This window comes from Telopea speciosissima, chromosome 11 (assembly GCF_018873765.1).
Source record: "Telopea speciosissima isolate NSW1024214 ecotype Mountain lineage chromosome 11, Tspe_v1, whole genome shotgun sequence".
Taxonomy (NCBI): domain Eukaryota; kingdom Viridiplantae; phylum Streptophyta; class Magnoliopsida; order Proteales; family Proteaceae; genus Telopea; species Telopea speciosissima.
This window is the reverse complement of record NC_057926.1, coordinates 53024777-53047096: the sequence shown is the minus strand read 5'-3', so window position 1 is coordinate 53047096 and position 22320 is coordinate 53024777. Positions and strand designations below refer to the sequence as shown.

At 37.3% G+C, this 22320-nt stretch overlaps 1 protein-coding gene across 3 annotated transcripts; it reads right to left on the bottom strand.

The window, feature by feature from the left end:
- Positions 1 to 8425: 8425 nt before the first annotated feature.
- LOC122646414 (putative recombination initiation defects 3) lies at positions 8426 to 18557 on the bottom strand. 3 transcript variants are annotated; one of them, XM_043839965.1, is made up of 13 exons: positions 18457 to 18557; positions 18173 to 18347; positions 16710 to 16863; positions 15691 to 15891; positions 14611 to 14663; positions 14298 to 14501; positions 13862 to 13927; positions 13698 to 13747; positions 12400 to 12580; positions 10315 to 10396; positions 9509 to 9620; positions 8711 to 8744; positions 8426 to 8671 (listed from the first exon to the last, which is right to left on the bottom strand). In XM_043839965.1, the coding sequence occupies exons 1-11, from the start codon at positions 18519 to 18521 to the stop codon at positions 9511 to 9513; spliced, it is 1341 nt and encodes a 446-aa protein (XP_043695900.1). In that variant the 5' UTR covers positions 18522 to 18557; the 3' UTR covers positions 8426 to 8671; positions 8711 to 8744; positions 9509 to 9510. The 3 variants fall into 3 exon arrangements, with proteins under 3 accessions (XP_043695900.1, XP_043695902.1, XP_043695903.1); XM_043839967.1 differs by having other exon boundaries at positions 14307 to 14501; XM_043839968.1 differs by lacking the exons at positions 8426 to 8671; positions 8711 to 8744; positions 10315 to 10396 and having other exon boundaries at positions 9579 to 9620.
- Positions 18558 to 22320: the final 3763 nt, after the last annotated feature.

Sequence of the window (22320 nt, the reverse complement as noted above, 5' to 3'; positions counted from 1 at the left end):
AGAAAACCAAGAATACAAAGGATCTTGAGATGGAGAGAGGTTTTCTAATTTCTGACCTTTATTTTTTCGCTGCGCCCAGGAGGGAGTTGAGGGACAGAGGGGACGAGAGTACTAGGGTTAAGAAGGACCCGTTGGCGAAGAGGAAAACAGGGTCTTGGGGAGGGGCTCGTTGGGAAAGAAAGGTAAAATATAGGAGCAGGTGGTAGCAGCACCAAGGTATTCCGACCTTATTCTGATAGGTTAATCTTAAGAAACCGAAAACTGCCTGTGAATCCCCAAAACAATTGTATGATCTGATTAGCAGATCCACCTGAACTCACAAAACTCTGAAACTGGGACACACAACAAGGAAAAACGATAATCAAAATTACTTCATTCGGGTTCCCCGTGAATCCCCAAAACAATGGTAGGATCTGCTAAATTAGCAGATCCGCCTGAACTCACAAAACTCTTAACTGAATCACTTGAACAATGACAATCAAAATGACTTCATTCAACCCCCACCCCACACAAACCTAGAAGAAGAAAAGGAAGACCAGTTTCCACTGGTAAGGGTAATTTTGCCATTATAAAATAATTAAGAGTGACTTAACAGCACTGACCAAATGGAAAATCAGAAAATAAGGAGTTATCTATGATATTTTGACATAGTTTGGGGTGTCTGTGACATTTCATATCCTTACAGAAGGTGTCTGAAATTTCACCTTATTTATATGACATTGTCTGAAATATCATCTTTATCCTTAGGGTTTCGTATTCTTCAAGTTGACCCAGTTATACGTAACCTTATGCTATTGAAGATAGGATTCTATGTTTGACCAAAAAAAAAAAAAAAGATAGGATTCTGTATATATCACTCCCTTTTCAATAAGAAAACCTAATTTCTCTCCTCCCAGTCTACGTCTCTCTCTCTTCCCCTCTAAAATGCCACGTATCTTTTTCTCTCTCCCTAAACTTAATCAGTTAGAAAACTGCCTTTCTCACCTTAAAAAGGCAAAGAAATCTCCTTAGAAGAGGGGAATAGTAGAAAAAATCATCTACCTTAATTTGGTGATGCATTGCAATGTGGGCCTAAGAGCTTGACACATGGAAGATGCAATATTCAACGTTCCAGATTGAGAAGAAAGAAAAGAAAAGATAACCAAAAAAAAAAAAGAAACAAAACTTCTTTGCATTGAGCTTCACACTGTTGGATGAGGCTTCTTCCAACTTTCAGGGCCGCACCAGATGCCTGCACTACATAGGATACTTATCCTAAATCTCCCATTTTTATTTTCTTCCACTCTCCTCAATTTGTTTTTTGTTTTTTCATTGGTTCTTGGTGTTAATTACTAGACTCAGTACGTCTCTTCTACCCTAATTTCTTCTGTTTTCTTAAGTTATATAATTAGGGTTCTTCTAATTGATGGACTCAAGAGAAGATGATGACTAAGAGAAGAGATGGTCTTATAAGAAGTAGTCGGAGGAGGAAGACCAGGAGTGACGACGACGATGATCATGAGGAGGAGGAGGATCCATCAGTAGTGTTGACGTTGTTGGTGTTGTTACCTGAAGATTTGTTGATCAAAGTGTTGTCATGGCTACCGGTGAAGTCCCTCCTCAGGTTCAAGTGCGTAAGTAAACGATGGCTTGAGATCATATCAAGTGATCTTCATTTCATTCAACTCCACACTCAGCAATCCAAGTCCATACCACCTCTTCTCTTTCTCTCATCCTCTATACCTCCAAAGGTATTTAGCTCAGACCCAGATCATGATCACATATTTACTCTTATCCAATCGTCCATGGACATGGAAGGGAATTTGATAAGCAGCAATTTCGAGATCAGTACAAAAAATGCTGAACAAACAGTCCAATCCGTTCCTATCATGTTTCCTACCTGCTTCCAATACAATTATGAAATCCATGTTTGCAATCCATCCAAGTATAGTAGTAGTAGTAGTAGTAACTCCCTTGGTGGACGTGACAAATCTTGGCGATACCCTGTTGATTTTTATGTTCCTAGAGACATACAGGAAGAGGATGGGAATAAAAAGATGCTCATTGAGGATAACAAATACGGAGTATCGTACTTTTACGATATCCAAACCACAAGTTTTACTAAATTTATTTGTGATATGAAACGTTCCTTCTTCAGTTTCTATACGGAGAGTTTGCGCTAGATATGTACTAAAGGTACTCTACCTTCCTTTTCTACTGCTTCCTTAGGATATATTATTATTAATTATATATTGTAATATAGGTTCTTCAATTCCCCCCTCCCCTTCTCAGGCTGATTGGTGATTGAAATCCTAGCCCTAATATTTTTCGGATTTGGATCCTTTGCGACCTTGAGTTGAGTGGCTATCGTGTTATGCTCAATTCATATGGATTTCATGCCGATCCAATGATAGATATACAGCGTCCTGCGCTCAAAATTCAAAAATGCCCAATCGCCATCTACCAACCATTGGATCGGCACCTAAGATCCCATGGCACCTTATTCTTTGATTTGACTTAAAGAGGCTCTAGTCCTCTTACAGTACTATGTTTGTACAATAATTAATTAAAGAGAACCCCATGCATGAATCTAGCTAGTCTCGATCACTAATGTTTTATTTTATTTTATAAGTTTTTATGCAGAGAAGTTTCAAGTTTGATCAAGTTATTGGAGTAACTCCCTCCCAATCACAACAGTTGGCAGACATGGACCCACCAATCTATATTGTGCGCGTTTTTGCATTCTGTTGTTATACATCATCCCACAATGCTTATGGGGGATATCTAACAACTTTTAGAGGTGAGTTTGTTGCAATAGAAGGAAAGAGAGTAAAAGTAAGAGATGAGATTGAATTAGAAGCAAAAGCCATTCTTTGTGGGTTGCAATTTGCTCGTGACCAAGGTATCCAGCGCATTGGTTTGCTTTCTAAATCAAAGCAGGTAGTTGATGCTATTAATATAATTACTGGAAGAGAAAAACAAACTTTTCAGCGAAGGTTGGAAAAGATTCTTACCAGGATTGCTCATCTTCTTTCTGAATTTAATTGGGCTCAAATATTCCATGATCAAGGATTATCTACTCAAGTGTCTGTCCAAATTGCTTATCATTCTACATGGAGTGGACCGTTATGTTTTAATGAACCACCTGAGTGGTTCATAGATGGATGAACTACTTAATTTTGTGGCCTCTAGCTAGCTACAATTTTACACTACTATGTTTTTCTTTTAATTCATTAACCTTTATCTTCTTCTATAGATTCCAATCTAATGCTCTATCTATCATTCTACCAAACTAAAAGGATACATGTTAGTTAGTTTCCTTGTTTCATTTTTGGTTTGGAGGAAGCGAGAGCAAGGTGACGTGGAAAGGGCAGGACAGTTTTCTTCCATATCTCTAAAAATCTATCTTGGATGAGTTAAAAAGGATATTTTTTAATAGGGGATGTGACTGATTTAGGTAGAAGATTTGAAGTTCTTTGATTTCAAGAAATGTTTCAGTAGCCACTTATAGGAATTTTTGTTGGGGTTTCACGTGGTAGGTGAAAAAATAGTCTCACATCGGATATAGATGGGGATGTGGGTGGGTTAATAGGTACTTGGGTATCCTCTCATTAATGATTAGCTTTTGAGGATAAATTCTACCCGAGTCCCTAACAAGTGGTATCAAAGCCAGGTTGTGACAGGGCCAAACTTTGGAAAAAGTTAGGGCGTGGAAATCCAATGTGATCTCGGATGATCCCGTGTGGAGGGGGAGATGGGAAGATCTCGGTCCCTCCAGCGTAAAGGGGGAGATTGTTGGGGTTCCACGCGGTAGATGAAAAATAGTCTCACATCGGATATGAATGGGGATTTTAGTGGATTAATAGCTACTTGGGCATCCTCTCCTTAATGGCTAGCTTTTGAGGATGAGTTCTACCCAAGACCCTTATAAGTGTAGTTACCATAGCTTTTAAAACTTGGACTAGACTGGCACCCAAATCTGGAAGGGGAAACTACCTTCTTTTTTTTGTTCAATCAAGAGATTTGTGCATAGGAACACCTGTTGGTGGGAATCCCCATTTGTTTGATTAAAGATAAAGATTACAAGGACATCTTTTTCCATCGTCCCATGAAAATAAGAAACCATTCCATACCCGAATGCGCAGCGAACAAGCACGCATGAATTCATTCCTGATCAATTCACTCAGTGAAAGATCTTCAAGTCAATCACCAATCTTCCTAAAGGTTTTAAATCCACAACCTCCAAAAACCAAGGTTTCACCAAATCCAAAATCTCTAGATTCTAGAGTGGGAATTAAGAGGCCAAGAGAAGTGAGCAATAGTGGAAGAGGAGAGAGAGAGAGAGAGAGAGAGAGAGAGAGAGAGAATTCGGCAAATGGGGAGGGCAGCCGGATAAAGTCACGTCTTTGGGTATTAGTTTATTTCATTCTCAATTGACTATGAGACTTTTCTTTACGATAAAAAACTTAGCACAATCTTAAAATTGTAAATATTTTAGTTTAATAGATAATTAGCCTTTTTTTGGTAAACCAATAGATACTAAACAAAAATTGTGAAATATAAACAATAAATTATATAACATAACCTAACACAAGACCAGGTCGGGTTGGGCTTAGCCTGAAACCTCAACCCTAGCCCAACCTGACCTTGACCTAGAGCCTGAAAATTTCAATCCTAACCCGCCCTCAAGGTTGAAAAATCCAGCCCAAGCCCTGTTTGGGCTCAGGGTGGGCCAGAGTGGGCTCGGGGCCGACAAGGCCAAACTTACACCCCTATCTGTGATAGAAGAAGGGACAAAATAGTGGTTGTTATAGCCTGGATCCGGATCCTCTGTGGCGCAACAAGACGTTCAATGCACACCTGACAGTTAGGAGCACCTGAGCATGCAGCCCAACACACGGGCATTGGATGGGGCTGCGTGCCTGAGTGCTCATGACTGTCGGATGTGCGTCGGATACCTTGCTGCCCATGGTTTGAGGTATTGGTATCATATATGGGCAATACGAACTGGTTTGCAAGTGATCGATTTTGATACCATGTCAATATCGTATCGTTGACACAATACAGATAAGGGTAAAATGATTAAAAATTCAATTTTAAAGAAAAATCAGGAACAAATTTATTCGATACAATCAATCCATGTCAATACCGATTCATACCAAATCGGTTTCTGAGTTGACTGATACCATTCTGATATCGTGCACTAAAACGACACAGAGGAGCCGCATCCTTATGGCCTCATGGAGTCATGGGTGAAATGGAATCTCAGAAATAGAGATCTTTTACTGCATGTCTGAGGATGGCATGGGGAATGAAGAGGGGAAAGATGTGATGCAAATTATAACGTTTGTTTTTTTTGGTGAAAGGACGGGGGGGGGGTTTGATTACTATTAATAGCTGCATAGGGAATTTCATACAGGTTGGTTCATAGGCTGTATTGCTATCCGTACAGAGTGATGCTTTGGCGGGTTGTATTCTCGCACTCCTTTGGTCGTGTTCTGATAGAAACCAGGTGGCCTTCAATTACCTTTCCACAAGATAGAATCTTATTTGACTTGTCATACGGTAAAACAATTGTTTGCCTGCAAAACCTTCCGTAGACTGATCTACCTAAGAAATATTGTTCCCCTTGTGACTAGAGATGTAAATGGATAATCGAAAATTCGATTCACATTTGTATTCGTTCAGGGGCATCCATATTCAAAAAATTACTATCCGAAAATTATCCATATCCGTTTGAATATTAATCGAATACGAATTCAAATATACCAAAATTCGATCGAATATTATCCGATTCATTAACCCCTCCATTTATAAACTTAAGTAAATATTAATTTAATAATACCATATATTGTAAAACTTGTTAGTGGACAGTTGGACATCATTAATTTAATTTTTTAAATTAAAAAAACCATAGTGGAGACGGGGTGGAGTACTAGGGTTTTTTTTATTATTCCTTCTTTTTCGTACTTCGTTCTTTATTCTGTTCCTTCTTCTTCACTTTACCCGTTTTTGATATCCTTGTCTCTTCCTCTTCTCGATTCAAACCCAAGATTAAGAGGAAGAATGCTGCAGGAAGAGACAGCAACAAGATTTACCTTTACTGGCTTGGAATGTTTCTGATCTGGAGGAGGTGCTGCTATTGGATGGAGAAGCTTGCGGCGGGAATCCCTCTTGTAGCTGCTGCATCCCTTCCTCTCCTTCTCATGTTAACTCCTTTGCAGGCATTAAAGTTGCAATATTTTCAATTCAAAATGCATATCAAGCCATGCATCAGAAGTATGATAAATGTCTGCTACATATATGAAGATTTATTGGGTAAATTAGATTCAGCGGTGACGATCAACAAACGCCTTTACTTCACAGATTTGTCTTATTTTACCACTTTCCAGCAGATGAACCATCTTCAAATTTACGCTTTACAGGTCCCTGTAGTCGGAATTGTGGGATCTTCAAGGGAATCTTGTCGCAGGGGATGGGTATTCACAGTTCGAATCAAATATCCGGATGTCCAGGATATCCATAACGTTAACGAATTCGAATCTAATCAAGGTTTTTCATATCCGTTCGGATAAACGAACGAATTCGGATATTTAACTTGTTAAACGGATTCGGTAACGGAATTGTCAAATTCGAGCTGAATTCGAGCCGTTTACATCTCTACTTGTGACTGACATCTAGGGATGTAAAACGGAACGGATATGGATCGTATGTGATCGGATTTGGATATTTTCTGTCCGAATATAAATGTAAATCAAATTTGCATTTTCGAATATCCGTGTACATCTCTGATTGTGTAACCTAGACCTTCCTCCCCCAATGAATACAATTCATTCTCAATCTATGTTTTAGGTTCATAATTCTCATTTTTTAGCTCATTCTGTAGAACCTATTGAATCTTCAAAAATCTTTTATATCATTAGTTGGATATCTATTTAGATCGGACAATTATTTTTCTGATTATTTGAATAAAATTTCAAATATCCCTAAATGGACATAAATACCCTTAAAAAAATATGAATATAAAATCCAAATTCTCGAATACCCGTTTACATCTCTACTAATAACCAATAAAATTACATTGTTTCTTATCAGAAAAAATAATAATAACATTACCACTATCCAATTAAGTTTGAAGTGCATGGCAAAGTACCAAAAGAGGCCAACTATTTTATGTAAATCATTCTTATGGTCTTGTGAAAAGGGCTTTTTCCACTTGTGACTCGGCTTGTATGGATTGTAGTAGATTTATCTAGGTATTTATACATGGGGATAGCTGTTCAAGTTTGTATCTTGGTTTGTATTGGATGTCATCTAGAAAATAGGGGTAGCTGATCCAGATTCGGGAGTGGGAGAGGGAAGTTAGGTAGTGATTGATTTCCCTAGGTAATTGGGTCTCTAATGGAAGGGAAGAGAGTGTAATGTGATCCGGTTGTACCTATCATGGCAGAGGTGTTGATGCAGAGCTTGTTTGACCTGCTGGTGACATGTTGTAAAGGGAGATATGTCGTTATCGTTATCTGCTACATAGATGTTTCCTCAAACCTCCTAAACATCCGATCTCTTCTGTTATGCATCCATACTACTAAAATACACCTATCGTATAAGAGGATGTAAAGCGGGTTTTGCTATGGTGTAAAACAGGTTCTCATATGATATATAGTGGATTTTGCTATGGTGTACTGGGGACAAATGTTTTGTTTTCATTTTAAGGGAAAGAGACACAATGTTTATCCTCTGTAAAGTTATAAGCTGTAGCACCGTATCCTAGCACTGTCATTCTTTGTAAGCGTGTTTTTGTACAAAACCATCATTTTTGAGGAAAAGTTCAAATAAAACTGAGAATTTTTGGTATAGCCTACTAATATGATATCGGTATTACTCAAACCGTATCAGATTTAAATCGGACAAAAATTCAAAAAGAAGTCCCTTCCATCTTGGTATCATATTGGTCAAGGGCTCAAGGCTGATATCAATATGAATCGGCTAGTAAGATCAATCTGATACCGGTATCTAAAACCGTGTTTCACACCCATTTGTCTACATCTAAGCTTCCTATATAAAGGGAAAAGGTTCTTTGAACTGTTGGGATAGGTTACGCTAGCCCCCCTGTGGTTATCTATCTTCTCACATGAAATGACCCCTGCTGCCTTGCGATGCACCATACCACTTTGCTGCACCTCATTGATGCAGCTCTAATGCGTTTGCTCAGAGAACCTTCTTCCACAAATAAAACACAAGCACCAAACTGGTTTGAAAACCTAAATAATTGGATCACCACTACCAGTGACTCCTGTTAGGTTTTTAAAACTAAGACCGGATTCGCTTAAGCCCATATATAAAACATCTGGGCCAGAGGCCCAGGCCCATCGGGTGAATCACACCTGCTAACATTGCTCCTTGGAAATACAGGTAGCAAGCAACAAATAGAGCTCTGACTTCTACATGCAATGAATCACAAATAGATCTTTAGGAAATGCGCATCTATGACTCTATGTAGACAACGAAATCCCTCTTTCTTTTTCAAAAGAAAAGCTGCATTTTAATCTCAATCATCACCTAATTGCAATATTCCATCTCTATATAGCAAATTAGAAGCTCACTGAGATAAACCAAACCAATGAGCTAAAATTGGAGTAAGACACCCAGTGTAGGTAAATTCTAACCAAGTAATGCTTCAGAAGCATCTGTTTTATTACCTATGGATCGGAGGTGGTATCTTGCCTGACATTTGCAGTGGCACGCATTACTCAGATTTGAATTTCCTGTCCAGAAAAGCCATCTGTATCCAATGCGATGATTAATTTGAAAGCTGTATCCAAATCTGAAGCAAAAAACCATCAGTTAGCAATTCGCTGACATACATCAAATACAGTAAAAACAACCAATTAATAATGTCTCGCACTTCTAGTGCTAGCCTGTTACTCTTAAATTGACTTGATGGTTGACAAACAGATGAGCAGAACAAGTTCAATGAACTGTAATATAAATCTTGGTTTCTTCTTTTTTTTTTGGGTGGGGGGGGGGGGGGGGTTGTTCACTAAAGAGGATTTCTACTATGTACTAGTTACCACACCAGTGATTGTTGACCAAGACTAACAAGAACACAAAGTCTATCTAAAATTGTATCGAGGTACATGAGCTATATATGGATCTGAGTGGCACAAGCACAATTGGTATTTGCAGTGAAAGAAAAGTATAACAAAATTTAAATTGATGGGTTTCTTCTAAATAAGTTATAATTGAATAATGTATCACATCTCTCACACTAATAATAACGTGATACGACCCATGTTACACCATGATTATAATTTGGAACCCATACCATTCTGCAAGACTTGCCTTGCTGGCATACTCAAGTAAAATAAAAAGGCTACACTAATGATAAATTGCTCTGGCTCTGTAGGTGGTCCAAGCCCAAAGCTATCATGGCACATCCAGCAACATAATTTAGGTATTTTAATAATCATAAAAAATGTACAGCGCTTTGCAATGCAAGAATTATGAAAGTTGCAAATTGCCAGCATACCTTCAGTTCAAAATTATGGGATTTAGGAGTTTTCTCTTTCGCCTTCTCCTTGCTCTCCTCAAAATCTGCTCTGTTTCTTGCCGTGTTTCCTCCATCAAATAGCTTCCTACGCCTTCACCAAGAATAGAGATCAGTTCAGTAGTAAGGTTATTGATAAAGCTTTAAACTCTAAATCGTAATATTCTCTCTTATGTCACTAGATCTACATATCCCAATATGTGTCAAAATAACTAAATACACTTCCATCATCTTATGCTTTTAAATAATAGTTAAGATTCATAATGGGATAGTAATAAAGTCATACCATGTATGTTTTAAGCAGGTAAAAATGAAAAAAAATAATAATAATAAAAAAAAGCTAAATGACAGGATTAATTAGACTTAAAGAAACTGGGGGGAGTCATGTTTACTGTTAACTCTGTATTAAGGAGATAAATAGAAATAAAGGACACCGGGGTGATATATTATGACTAGAAACTAGTCAGTTGGGTGATGACTAATATATTGCCTAATAGCATCGATCAATTCTACCTCAAAACTGGCAATGAAATCTTGGCTTAGTTGAGTTGATAGACTAGTCATTGCCTGGGCTACGTTAACTCTACTCCCATTCTCAAGGATCTTAAGTTGATTTAGCATCTGAGAACTGAAAGGAATTAGGGCCAGTGAACCTAATATTTCTGAAAGAAATTTATCAATCTTCATTATTATTTTTTGCACATTTTGGTTTCCGATGAATAAGAGATTCATAGACAACTACTCACGTGGACTACATAAAATCTGGAAGCCAACTTTGGTTTACTTACCCGAATTCTTTTCTTCAAGAAAGAAGGAAAATCCACCATCATTATCTTCATCTGACTCAATAATTATTCTCCATTCTTTTTCCTGAATTAATCAAGCTCAAGTCAGTTCATGCCAAATGGCTCTCCCACATATTATATAGTGGTAATATGTCTAGGAAGTAGAATGAAGTGGCAATAGAAGTTATTAGTTACTACTTTAACAGTCTCCAGACCCATAAGGTGGTGCAATGATTCCTCCTTGGGTGTTCCAAAATAACAATATATATAAAAAAAATTTGCAAACTTCTGTTCCTAGAGTCTCAAAGATACTACCATTCATCCAGGAATATGTCAATGGCTAAATGATATGGTGGGGTACAGCAACTTCCCGATGCTTGGAAAAGTTTTATTCAACTCCTTTCTAACACTAAATTTTTATTCTCAAAAGAATAATTGATTTGCCAGAACATATAAACAATCACATTTCTAATCTTGCTGCAAATTTTTTTACAATTTGAAATGAAGTTCAGGACTTTTTTTTTTTTTTTTGGTGGGGGGAGGAGGGGGGGGGGGGAAGAAAGACAAAAAGGCACATAGTATAAAAGAAAGCTAATGATGCTCTGAAAAATGGGGAGAAGTCATTGTTGGAATTTCCTTTAAATTTTCAAATCCAAAAGTTACTAATGAACTTTTTCTACAAGCTTACAGCTCACTGATGCTGTTAAGGAGACTAATGCAAACAGATTTAGTGGCCAACCTGTAACTTTCTAAAGAACATAATGAAATGCTTTGTGATTTGGAAACTGGCCATACCAACACATAGATTTTCCCAAGTTATCAAGTTACTGATATTCTACACCGAAGAAATACAGCCTCATAGTAAGGGAAGAACTATGATGATAATATCTGAAGGATCTGAGACATGAATTTACTGCTGAAAGCAAATTATCCAAAAAACTTTTCCCTTAGGCTCAAAATTTTAGTTTCCAATGTTTCAAAATGTGCAAGGGTGGGCCTTGGTGCAACGGTAAGGTTGCTCCATTGTGACCAAGTGGTCACGGGTTCAAGTCTGGAAACAGCCTCTCTGTGAAAGCAGAGGTAAGGCTGCATACATTATGACCCTCCCCAGACCCCTCAGTGGCGAGAGCCTCGTGCACTAGGTACGCCCTTTTTTTTTAATGTTTCATAATGTGTCATACCAGCCATCGGTACCAATGCCATCCAGAGCTTCAAAATTCTACCTTATATATTCCACGTAGAGGTCCAAAATTAGGCCCAAATTCCTCTCTAGCTTCTTCACATACCATAAACCTTCAGCAGCTCACCGTACAATCCACTTTTAAATTCTTTTAACAAGAAACAATTTAATCGAAAATCAGAGGAAAAGGCAAAACTAGTGCAAAAGAATACCACCCAAACCAATGGTTTTACTTACAGATGAATGCTTTCGCCAACCGAGGGCCTCACTACTCCTGCTTGGCCAAATCATCGGCCAGCTCCTCAACTGTCCTAGGATTCCATTGAAAGATATAATCCAGTTTACTAAGATGCAACTGCCTAATTAACTGAATGAAATGAGGAAACTCCCAAGGCTCCCCTAAACTCTGGCGTTAGACATCCAGGTAATAACATTTTTTGCAATCTCCTTCCATAATTACTCCATCATAACCTCTCCAGGTCACAAGTTTCAAACCAATTCTCAAGTAGATCATCTCCATGCAAATACAATCTCCCCACCCCCATAGGACCTGATTATGCCCAACCAAACTGAACCATGAGGCAGTCTAATAGAGCCACCACCCAGGACTGACCATGGTTTCCAGAGAACAGCAACTGAAACTTAAATCACTTCTCCATTGATAGAATTTTTCTCAAAGTACATGTTTCTTTTTTTTTTATTGTATCCTAGTGCTCTTTTATGTCATAAGAAAGTTCTGGATTACTTTTCAATCACAACAGCAATAGTCTGCCTCATATCATCCATGAAAGAATAATATAAAGGATATTATTCAGTTCAACTTTACTGCTATACTATGTTTTAAGCTCTTAATAGATTAGCATAAAAATGTACACCACCACCGACCGATAAAGTATTAGTAAGAATACCTGTTCCATGAGGTGATTTTCCTCCTGCGTTTGCTTTGTATTTTCCTCTCTAACAGTTGAAGTAGCTTTTTGTGGTTTAACAGACCGCCATCTTCCCGTTTCTATCTTTGGGGTCATATTTTCTTGTGTTTTAACCTTCGGAGGCATCACTTGACTGAGACGAGGAATATTCTCTTGGGTGCTAAAGAAGGTAAGGAAGAACAATTAAATAAAACAATAAAGTATCAAATAACCAAAAATGTCACTACTGTACATGCTCTAACATTGATAGAAATCATTTAGGTCATTAGCTAAATCCAAGAAAATGGATAAAATGAAAGTACACCTAACAGTTCTTTCTTAAATCAATAAGTTAATCATGTATTTGCATATGCAAGTAGATCTACTTCTGCATGGTTTAATGAAATTAGACAAGACCAACATATGCCCTTTGAGCAATCAACATAGTTCATCAGTTGGATATTTCAAACACCCCATGGCTGTGCCACCTGTTTTGCAGGATCTTACATATAGTTTGCATCTAGATGCTACATCACTAAGTCAAGTAAAATGCAGGATATTGAATTCATCATCCTCAACTCGTCAAAATGAAAGCATTATCTAGTGGTGCTCTAGTCTTCTCCCTAAGGTGTCTTCAGATTGTTTATCCTTTTAAACATGCACATGCTCAGGATACACCATGGATACCATGAGAATTTAGCTGCTGTTCCTTCCTTCCTGCTTGCTCCCATTGGATTGTGATAGTCACACACAATTATTTTTCTCATATGACATCAAATAATTTACTGTGCAGTTATCATGTGTAGAGGAAATATTTGAAACAGTTCGCAAAAGCTGGCAAGTGCACTTTTTAGCTCATATTATGGCTTGCCCTCCAAAAGCAACATACATCACAAGACAACGCCACATGTTACCAGCTAGCAGCAGTAATTTAAAATAAAAAGAAACAGTATGATTAAATGGCACTAAACATTCTATGCTAGTTCTTTCATATGAGGTTAAGATATATGATGATCCAATGAAACTGAATAGAAAAATTAAATTCCAAACCAGCTATGAATTATTCCTATAGCGTTTGAAAGAATTTTCTCAACATGTGTGATTTGTAAATGAAAAAACCAATTATGCAACCCTGAGAGAATTTACTATCCCTTTTCAGGGGTTTTTTTTTTTTTTTTTGGGTAGGGTGGGGGGTGTTATCCCTGAGGAAGTGATTCCAATAGGTTGGATAAAACCTACTCATATAATTGCATGAATAGCCAAGGTCAAAAAGGAAAATGTGAGCCTCAGAAACATACTCCATGACAGGTTGCTCTTTCTGTAACTGAACAGCTCGACAGCCTCTCCTCTGTGGATTATGAAGTGTAAAAGCTTCTGAGGTGAAAGGAATGCAGAATAGATGGGCACAAAAGAAGAAAAAAAAAACTAGAATAAAATCATTCTGTGAGTAAAAAGAAAATACCTTTGGTGGTTGACTGGTGGGTATCTGACAACTCTGGTTTGGAGGCTTTATACTACCAGCCATTGTCTGTACGGGATAAAGAGAAGCAGTTCAATGAACAGAGCTAGAAAAACATATAAACAATATTATTCTTCAAAAATTTTAGAGGTTTCTATGAGGTAATTTATTTATAAAATGATTTATAACCAGCATTGTTTACTCTACCGTGCCAAAGCATCTGATTCAATTTTTTACAAGGCATGCAGCTTATAGAAACAGTGGCTTCAACATTGAGAGTTTTGAAAAGAGCTTGCAATAGAAAAGAACAGTGTAATAAGTTTTGTACCTCAATATTTCAATATTTTTGTTTTCAAAATTTCAGAGTTTAAAAAAAAAAAAAATGCTAGAAATTCTGAAGCAGTTCAGAACTTCTGAAAGTGAATCTTCATGAGAGTACCATACGTACTTCCATTTCTTTACTGAAGGCTTCACTAAGTTCATTTTGTAACTTCAGTAATCGTGCTTCAATCTGGTTTGGTAAAGCAGAAAGCACAGAAATAGTCTCTTGTAACTTGTGTTGGTACAAATCTTTTTTCAATTGATCATGAATTGATTTCAGGGTCCCATCAAGGCTGGCTTTGATGTCGTCCTGTCCCTTGAGCTGGTTATCATCATCATCTCATTTCAGTTGTAAGAAAGCATACATTCATGGATATATGAAAGACGTAAAAAATTAAAGAAAGTTAACAGAGAGAATTTCCTTCTGTTACCATTAGCTGTATTGAATTATCATGATCGATCAACTTCTGCCTTATGCCTTCCACTGAAAGAGGAACCACAATGCAAAATTAATTTTGTTCTTCGGATGTCTGATTGTTTTCAAGATTCTATAATTATTTATTTTGCAATTTGTATCTCTTATTTGTTGAAAATATTTTAGAAAATTTTGATCCAGTGGCTACATTCCTTAGAACCAGGCAAACCGAAATTCATCATGAAAAGTTTCACTTCAAATAAAGAATAAAACACAAGGCTTCAAGACTAACAGGTAGAAATTTTTTTGCTAAGAATTCATTTGAAGTGGCCTTAAACTTCTTGGAGTTACGGAAGGCCTACTCATCCTTAGGACACCATACACCCTCTTTGAAACCAAAAAATTCAAGTCAACAACAAAATACTTAAAGTGATCAAGGACATTTCAGTTTTCTTTGAACTTTTCCTCAGAAATGATAGTTTTGTGTTAAGTTACTTAGGGCTTAGCATTGACCTTAGCAGTTGGAAAGGACATTATTGATGTTTCACTGCCCAAGAGGTGAACAGACAAATGTGGACTAATTAGCCAATTGTTGTGTCATGGAGTTCCTATATTTTTTCTTGGCAGGTGGGATTTGCCATAGAGTTCTGATATTTGAGATGCACCTTTTATACAATTTAAGTGCTTGTAGTTTACATGAGAATCCTTATCAATGAAATTATAAGTTTCCCTATTTTATTCTGAAGAATTACAGTTTCTTCCACACAAGAATGCTTGCTTAGTCTTGGAATGTCATTTTTACCTTGATAAAGAAATTATGGACTTAAAACAAAAGCACAATGACAGATTATATTGAAAGAAGCTGAAACAAGATTGTTTTATACCCCACTAGCTGTTGGAAACCATCAATTATTCATTGATACGTTTTGCTCCAAATGAACCATGAACTTATAGAGTTTCACAGACACACGCTTGCAAAGAATGGCAGTGGCACCATACACTGTAACCACTGAATACCGACTGCAGCTTTAAAATGGATAAACATTTGTCCCTTCCCATCTGAAGTTTCCAGCATTTAAGAAACAAGGAAACTCACTTTCCAGTGACACTTCTTTAATTGCTTTGTTCACTTGCATGATTTCACCCTGAACAGAGTCGAGGACCCTTCCTGGAACTTCTTTAATCGATTTGTTCACTTGCATGATATCACCCTGAACAGAGTCTAGGTCCCTTACAAACCTTCTCAGTGAAGTTTCCATCAGTCCAATCCTGTGCTCAAGTTCTTCAGTAACCTGACCTGTTCAGGGAAACCAAAGTTAGTACCCTTGCAAAATGAACTTGTGCCTGCTATGACACAAGCTCAAGTGACCTAAGAAACATTAAAATACAATGAGGAATACTAGCACTATGAATCATAGCATTACACAATTTGCTAAAACAGAAGAAAAAAAAATTTTGAGGTGGGGGTGGGCTTTGGTGTAAATGAATGCCCCATTTACTAGAAAAATATGTCCCTGAAACTCTGTCATTGAGGTAGTCAAACCTTGCAAGCATTTTTCAATACTTTCCCATTTAAAATGTTTAAGTTCAAATTGATGGCTGAAAATTTTCTGAATCATATTCCAGCTGACCTTATCTTTGCCAGCTTGTGGCTCCAATCCAAGTCTCAGGCTTGGCTTGTGGCACAAAGCATAGGCCTGCCTCATTGACATTTTAATAAGCTCGGCTTAGGCTTGGCAAAAATATTGGACTCAGTTAGATCTAGAGTTCAGCAGGATCATAAACCAAAGCCTGCCATCCAAAATACTAATATGCCCCTTACTAACTTAGCAAACACTATTTTTTTCATAACCAACTTATTAAACATAATATTCTAGAAGATAAAATATAAAGGAACAAGCAAAGCCAACCACAGCTTTCTCAGGCTCATTTAGCCATGAAGTTTAATCTAGCGCTAAGTCTCCTATCAAAGCTCACCAAACAAACCTCATGCTTGGTCAAGTGAGAGGTCAGCTCATTGACAACCTCACCTATCGGGTGAATTGTAACAAAGACTTAATCATGAATATTTAGAACTTTATCACTGAATCATTTGAAGTATCTTGGCTAAATTACATCTGTGATCTTGAATTGAAACAGAGCTCCATTTTCGTGTAGGGTTGTTGGAAGACATTGACAATGCCATCTGAGACTCATCTCGTGTGTATGCAATTGGCGGCAAGGAAGAAACCCTCTTCATGGAACTCTTCCTTTCTTGAGAGCAAATTTTCTGTGCAAGGAGCAAAAATTAATAAAGAAAAAAGGATATTGAAAATATATCGAATAGAGTTAGCAACTCAGAACAAAGGGGCAAGGGAGGGGAGAGAGAGAGAGAGAGAAAGAGTTCTGCAGATTTATAAAAATTATCACTATGACCATATTTTTAGATGAAAATTATTATATAAAGGATACAAAATATATAATTTGGTTTTCCAATCCATCCTAAAATCATTTAAAATTGGTCCACTATTTTAGAACACACAAGACACATTGATATAAAAATCCAAAAATGATAAACACCAACACGAAATATAGTGAGTTTATGACAAAAACACATCAATACTAGACTTGAAACACTCCAGTCTTCATACCAATTCCTCTGCAAAAGAAATTTAAGAATTATAAATAACAAACTACATATTATACAAGTACTTAAAACTTGGCTAAAATAGTAGACAAGCATGAGGATAAACTTGGTCCCGTGGCTCCTCTACATACTGCATTGAGATGAACTATGAAGAAAAAAAAAATTCTCAAAACAGATTTTTTTGGACGTTCATTATTTGTCAACTGTTGATATAGGTCTGTCTTTGGGGGCTGAATTTGATGTAATAAAATGTGGAAGTGACAGTAAAATACCATTTTCCTTTCCTTTCTCTTCTTTTGGGGCCATAGATAGCCAGTGGTTTCTTAAGAATAAGAAAGTAACAAGAAACAAACTTTCAGAAAATTTGAAAAAGAGAGCAGAAGACAGGAAGTTTTAACTGTACAACAGAACATCCGATAAATGGGACACTGAAGCAACCCCTGTACCAGCATAATTATTAAAGTAAATATTCACAATTTTATTCCTCAAACAAGGAAATTAAGGTTTAAGAGTTCCACACACACACAGAACAATAAATAAGATGGAAAAAAAAAAAAGGAATCAGATCCTTGGAAATTCGTAGAAACTATTACCGAGTGACAGCAAATGAGGATACCTTAGCTTCTAGATTCCTCCAGAATTAGAAATTGGTGGCTTTTCTGAAATACTACCAGCTGTAATTCACAGTTCGCTTTCTCCATTTTATGTAGAAAGGAAATTTCAGAGAAGGAAGAAAAGTGAAAAAGAACTGAACACTACTAGAACTCAAAATTACAAGAATAATCATACAGAGATACTATAGTTTTTCAGAGCAGAATAAATCATGGAAATTCAATATCTATTTTTAAGTCAATCTCAAAGACCTCAAAAGCAAAAGAGAGAAGAATATCATATCACGATGCATTTTCTTCCTACAAATCCTCGAGAAGTAAAACATATTTGAAATCCTTACCTGATCATTCGTCACAATCTCATCAAGTGAGTTCTGAGAGAGCTGAGACGACATTCCAAGCTGAGATGAAGGTTGCGAAAACGACTGCTGCGATTGCTGCGATCGGTGCTGATAGCCTTGGGTTTTGCCCAAGGCCGAATCCGTTGCCAAAGGTATTGGATTTGCATTTGCTCTCCTGCGGAAAAAAAAAATCAAAATAAGGAACAAAAAGCAAAAAAGAAAAGAATAAGAAACGATAATATTGAAGAAGAAGAAGCAGAAAACCACTTTTAAAGGATCCGAACCTGGAGTGAGGAGGAAAAACTGAAATCGAACTCAAATCGCACGCTTTGTTAATCTTTAACTTCATTTAAACTGAACTGTAGTGGAGATCGAGATCAGAAGATTGAGATGCGATGATTCTGAACGTTCGCGCAACTTCTTCGAACAGTTGCAGACCTTCTTTCGACTGTCGCAGGAGATTGAGATTTGAGCATCCGATTTAAAGCTTGGTTGGACAGAATGGACCACCTCCTGAAATCTCTATTCCCAGTTGCCTTTTATACTCGGCGGTAAGTGATCGTGATTCCGTAAGTACTCTTTCTGGCGGGAAATCCAATTTGGTTGGACCGTTAGACACTTGGACTTGGACTGAAGGTCTCTCTCTCGGATTTGTTTACCAAAACAAAAAAGTTCTCTCTCTCTCGGGTTTCTAAACCGTTTATTAAATCTCTAACCCAACCCTGAGTCATCTTAATTCAACCTAAGCCCAACCCGGTCATAGGTTTGGGCTAAGATATCTTAGTGTGAATGCTGAATTTTGGCACCTTACTACCTTAGAAGTGTGACTTGGCGATGATGATCAAAGCCTGACTGGCTTGCGTGGTGACCAAAAATGATAGAAAATTACCAATTTACCCTTATCCCACTTTTTGTAACCAAACTATCCCAAGTAGAGCCCAAATCCCTAGGATAGCCTTCTTTAATCATTTTAAGCCCACATGTGAAATTTCACTCCAATCTGACACTTTTTGTCAAAATGACTGTTTTACCCCTAGCCTAGTTTTTGGTATCTGGACCGTCCGAATTGGCTCAAAAACACTTTGGATGACCTTACTTGGTCATATTATGCATTAATGTAAAGTTTTGGCCAATTCGAATAACTTTTGTTAAAATGATCATTTTGCCCTTTGCATGGTTCTTGGTATCTGGACCATCCAATTTAGTCCGAAACATTTTAGATGATCTCATTTGGTCATATTAAGCTTTTACGTAAAGTTTCGACCAATTTGGATAACTTTTGTTAAAATGACCATTTTGCCCTTGGCCTGGTTCTTGGTATCCGAGCCACCCAATATAACATGAAATCATTTTTATAACTTTATTTGGTCATATTTTACTTACACGTAAAATTTCATGTAATTCCGGTATCATTTGGACCTTGATCGGTGTGAAACACCATTTATGTATTTTTCTCGATATCTGTGCCACTTTTAGGAAAAATCCGGCCATATCGGCCACACGGATGGAAAGTACATGTTGAGACCTTCGCGATGATATGTGACGCGTTAAAATGGGCCATTTGGTTTTGGAGATATTAGCATTTGAGCGTGGACCTTTAAAATGGAATCTTTAAAAGGTTTATATTAAAAATTAAATTTAAAAAAAAAAATGGGGCAAACTGAGTTGCCCGGAACGGGTCAACCCAGTGTGACCCGGTCCAGCTGGCCAGTCGGCAGCCTAAGCCTGTCGGCAGAGGCTACAACACCTAAGGCCACATGCACAGGCCGTGGCCATGCACCTGGCCGCAGCCTGCCAGCGCACAGGCCACAGCCCGCCAGCCCCAACCCCCTTTCTTGTCAACCTGCATTAAATGCGTATGGTTCATTCAGTCATTTGGTCGAACATATTTGGGCCTATAAATAGGCTGTGTTTTGGAGAGGTAAGAGACCCAGAAGAATTCAGGAAAAAATACCTTCATGATTTTCACGATCCCCTCTTTCCATCCATACCAGATACATCCCCAGATCATGTTTCCATAGATATAAAAAAATTCCTCAAATACCCTTTTGTTCACCACCCTTGCCATTCAAGGCAATCACACTTGGAGCAGCTTTCGACACCTTCCAAAAATAATTCCGGCCATCCAAGGATAGGTAAACTGAGCCCAGACTCTTCCACGCTTCGAGGGTAGTTTTTATATATTTTTAATTATTTTTATGTATTTTTTTTTATTCTTTTTAGCTAAAAGAGGTTGTTTTCAATTAAAAAATCGTCAAAACTATCACAAGAGTGATTAAATTCTGAAAATTTTAGGGAAGATGTTACCCACTGTTATTGAAGTCCATTAATTTTCCCGAGCTCTAAATCATGTTTTATATGACAGTTTTGCCCCTGTGAGTATTTTAGAATTTTATGAAATCTGAACCTGTGGGTGGGGATTTGGACAAAATCATTCTAACCATGTTAAATATCATGTTTTGATTAGTAAGTGTGGGATTTGGTTTAATCCAATTCAGATCTGTGATAGGGATTTTGTATTTTTTCTTTGTTTTCCCTTATTTTTAGCATTTTAGAAAATATAAAAAATAGCATCAATGAATAAAAATTCATAAAAAAATTATGGGATACATATTTCATCAGGATTGATTTTATGGGATCATTAATCACTGACATGAATGTTTGATCATTTTCATAGGTGTTCCCTACCCTGTTAGGGACGTAGATGTTTTTTTCTATTTGTTGTGAAAATCCAAGAACATCAAAAAATGTATATTTCTAAGCATTAAATTCTGTTTTAAGTTGTTTTAGAATGTTTTCATATCCATAAATGCCCACCATTAATCATGACCATGCATAAAAGTCATTCTTGCCCTTGGGGGTATTTTGGTAATTTACCAAATGCAAGTCCAATGTGCCATTCGGTAAGCTTATTTGGCATGTTTAGTAATTTCAGAATGTTTAATGACATATCAAATGCCTGAAATAACTTAAAAGTTCTTGTCCTAGCATTCTTACCATTTTGTTTGTTAGGGGTATTTTGGCCATTTTGTGACCAAATCATGTTTAGGGCCTCGAAAAGGTTTTTGTCACTTCCTTTGCATGTTTAAACATTCATAAGCATGTCTTAAACATAAGTTTTCTTTTTCAAGAGTTTTTCATGCATTTTTGCCCTTCAGGAGCATTTTCATAATTTTGGTCATTTTGATCCCTAAGACATTTTGTTTATCAAACTTCTCCATGATATTACCATTGCCCTAGGATCTTAATAATTTGGCACAATTGACCGTGTTTTTGATCATAGAATTAAGTTTTTTAACTTAGGTAAAATACATCAACTAGAATAATTAGGGCGTATAATGTATATAATCACCTAACTTAGAAGTAGTATTTAGGATTAAAACATTAATTTTAACTATCCTAACTAGGTTCATAAATTTCAACAAAAATAATCAAAACACAAAAAAAAAAAAAAAAAAAAAAAAGTTTAATTAGGTGCATAATACGTATAACACAACAATATACAATAGAGTTTGGTCTAGGAAGACCGGTCGTCGGCCGAGCGGTTGTTGGGTGCCTAACACCTTCCCAGCCCGTAACTTGATACTTACCTAGAGATCTGAAGCAGACCATCCATTGAGTCATTGGAATCAATTTAGCACCTTTCTGCGAAGGACAAGCACATTTGTAGGTCCTAGACCCCAATCTAGGTGGCGACTCCCTACACCATCAACAAGCAACCCTCGAGTCACTCCCACGCTCGGGTACACGCCAAGAGATAGGGGTCACGAATCGATCTTCGTCAGTTGTACCCACACTCAGCCCAAGCCCAACCCTGTGGTAGCATCCTATGCTTCATTTGCTTCCTCCTTCCCCTTCATGATCTTTTGCAACCGTGTTTTAAGTGCACGGTATCGGATCAAGGATTAGTCACCTTCGAAACTAATACAGATCGGCCTAGATCAGATGGCTTTGCCCTTGGTATTCCTTAAAATTTGGTTTTGATAGTTTTATCCATGGTCCATATTGTTCCACTGATACGAGATCGACCTATGTCGATATCAATCCAGATTGGCTGATATCTATGACCGATACCTCAAACCATGCTTGCATCACCCACTAACAACGATCTCCGTCATACTCTCTTTGTCATGCTCTATCTTTAGTAC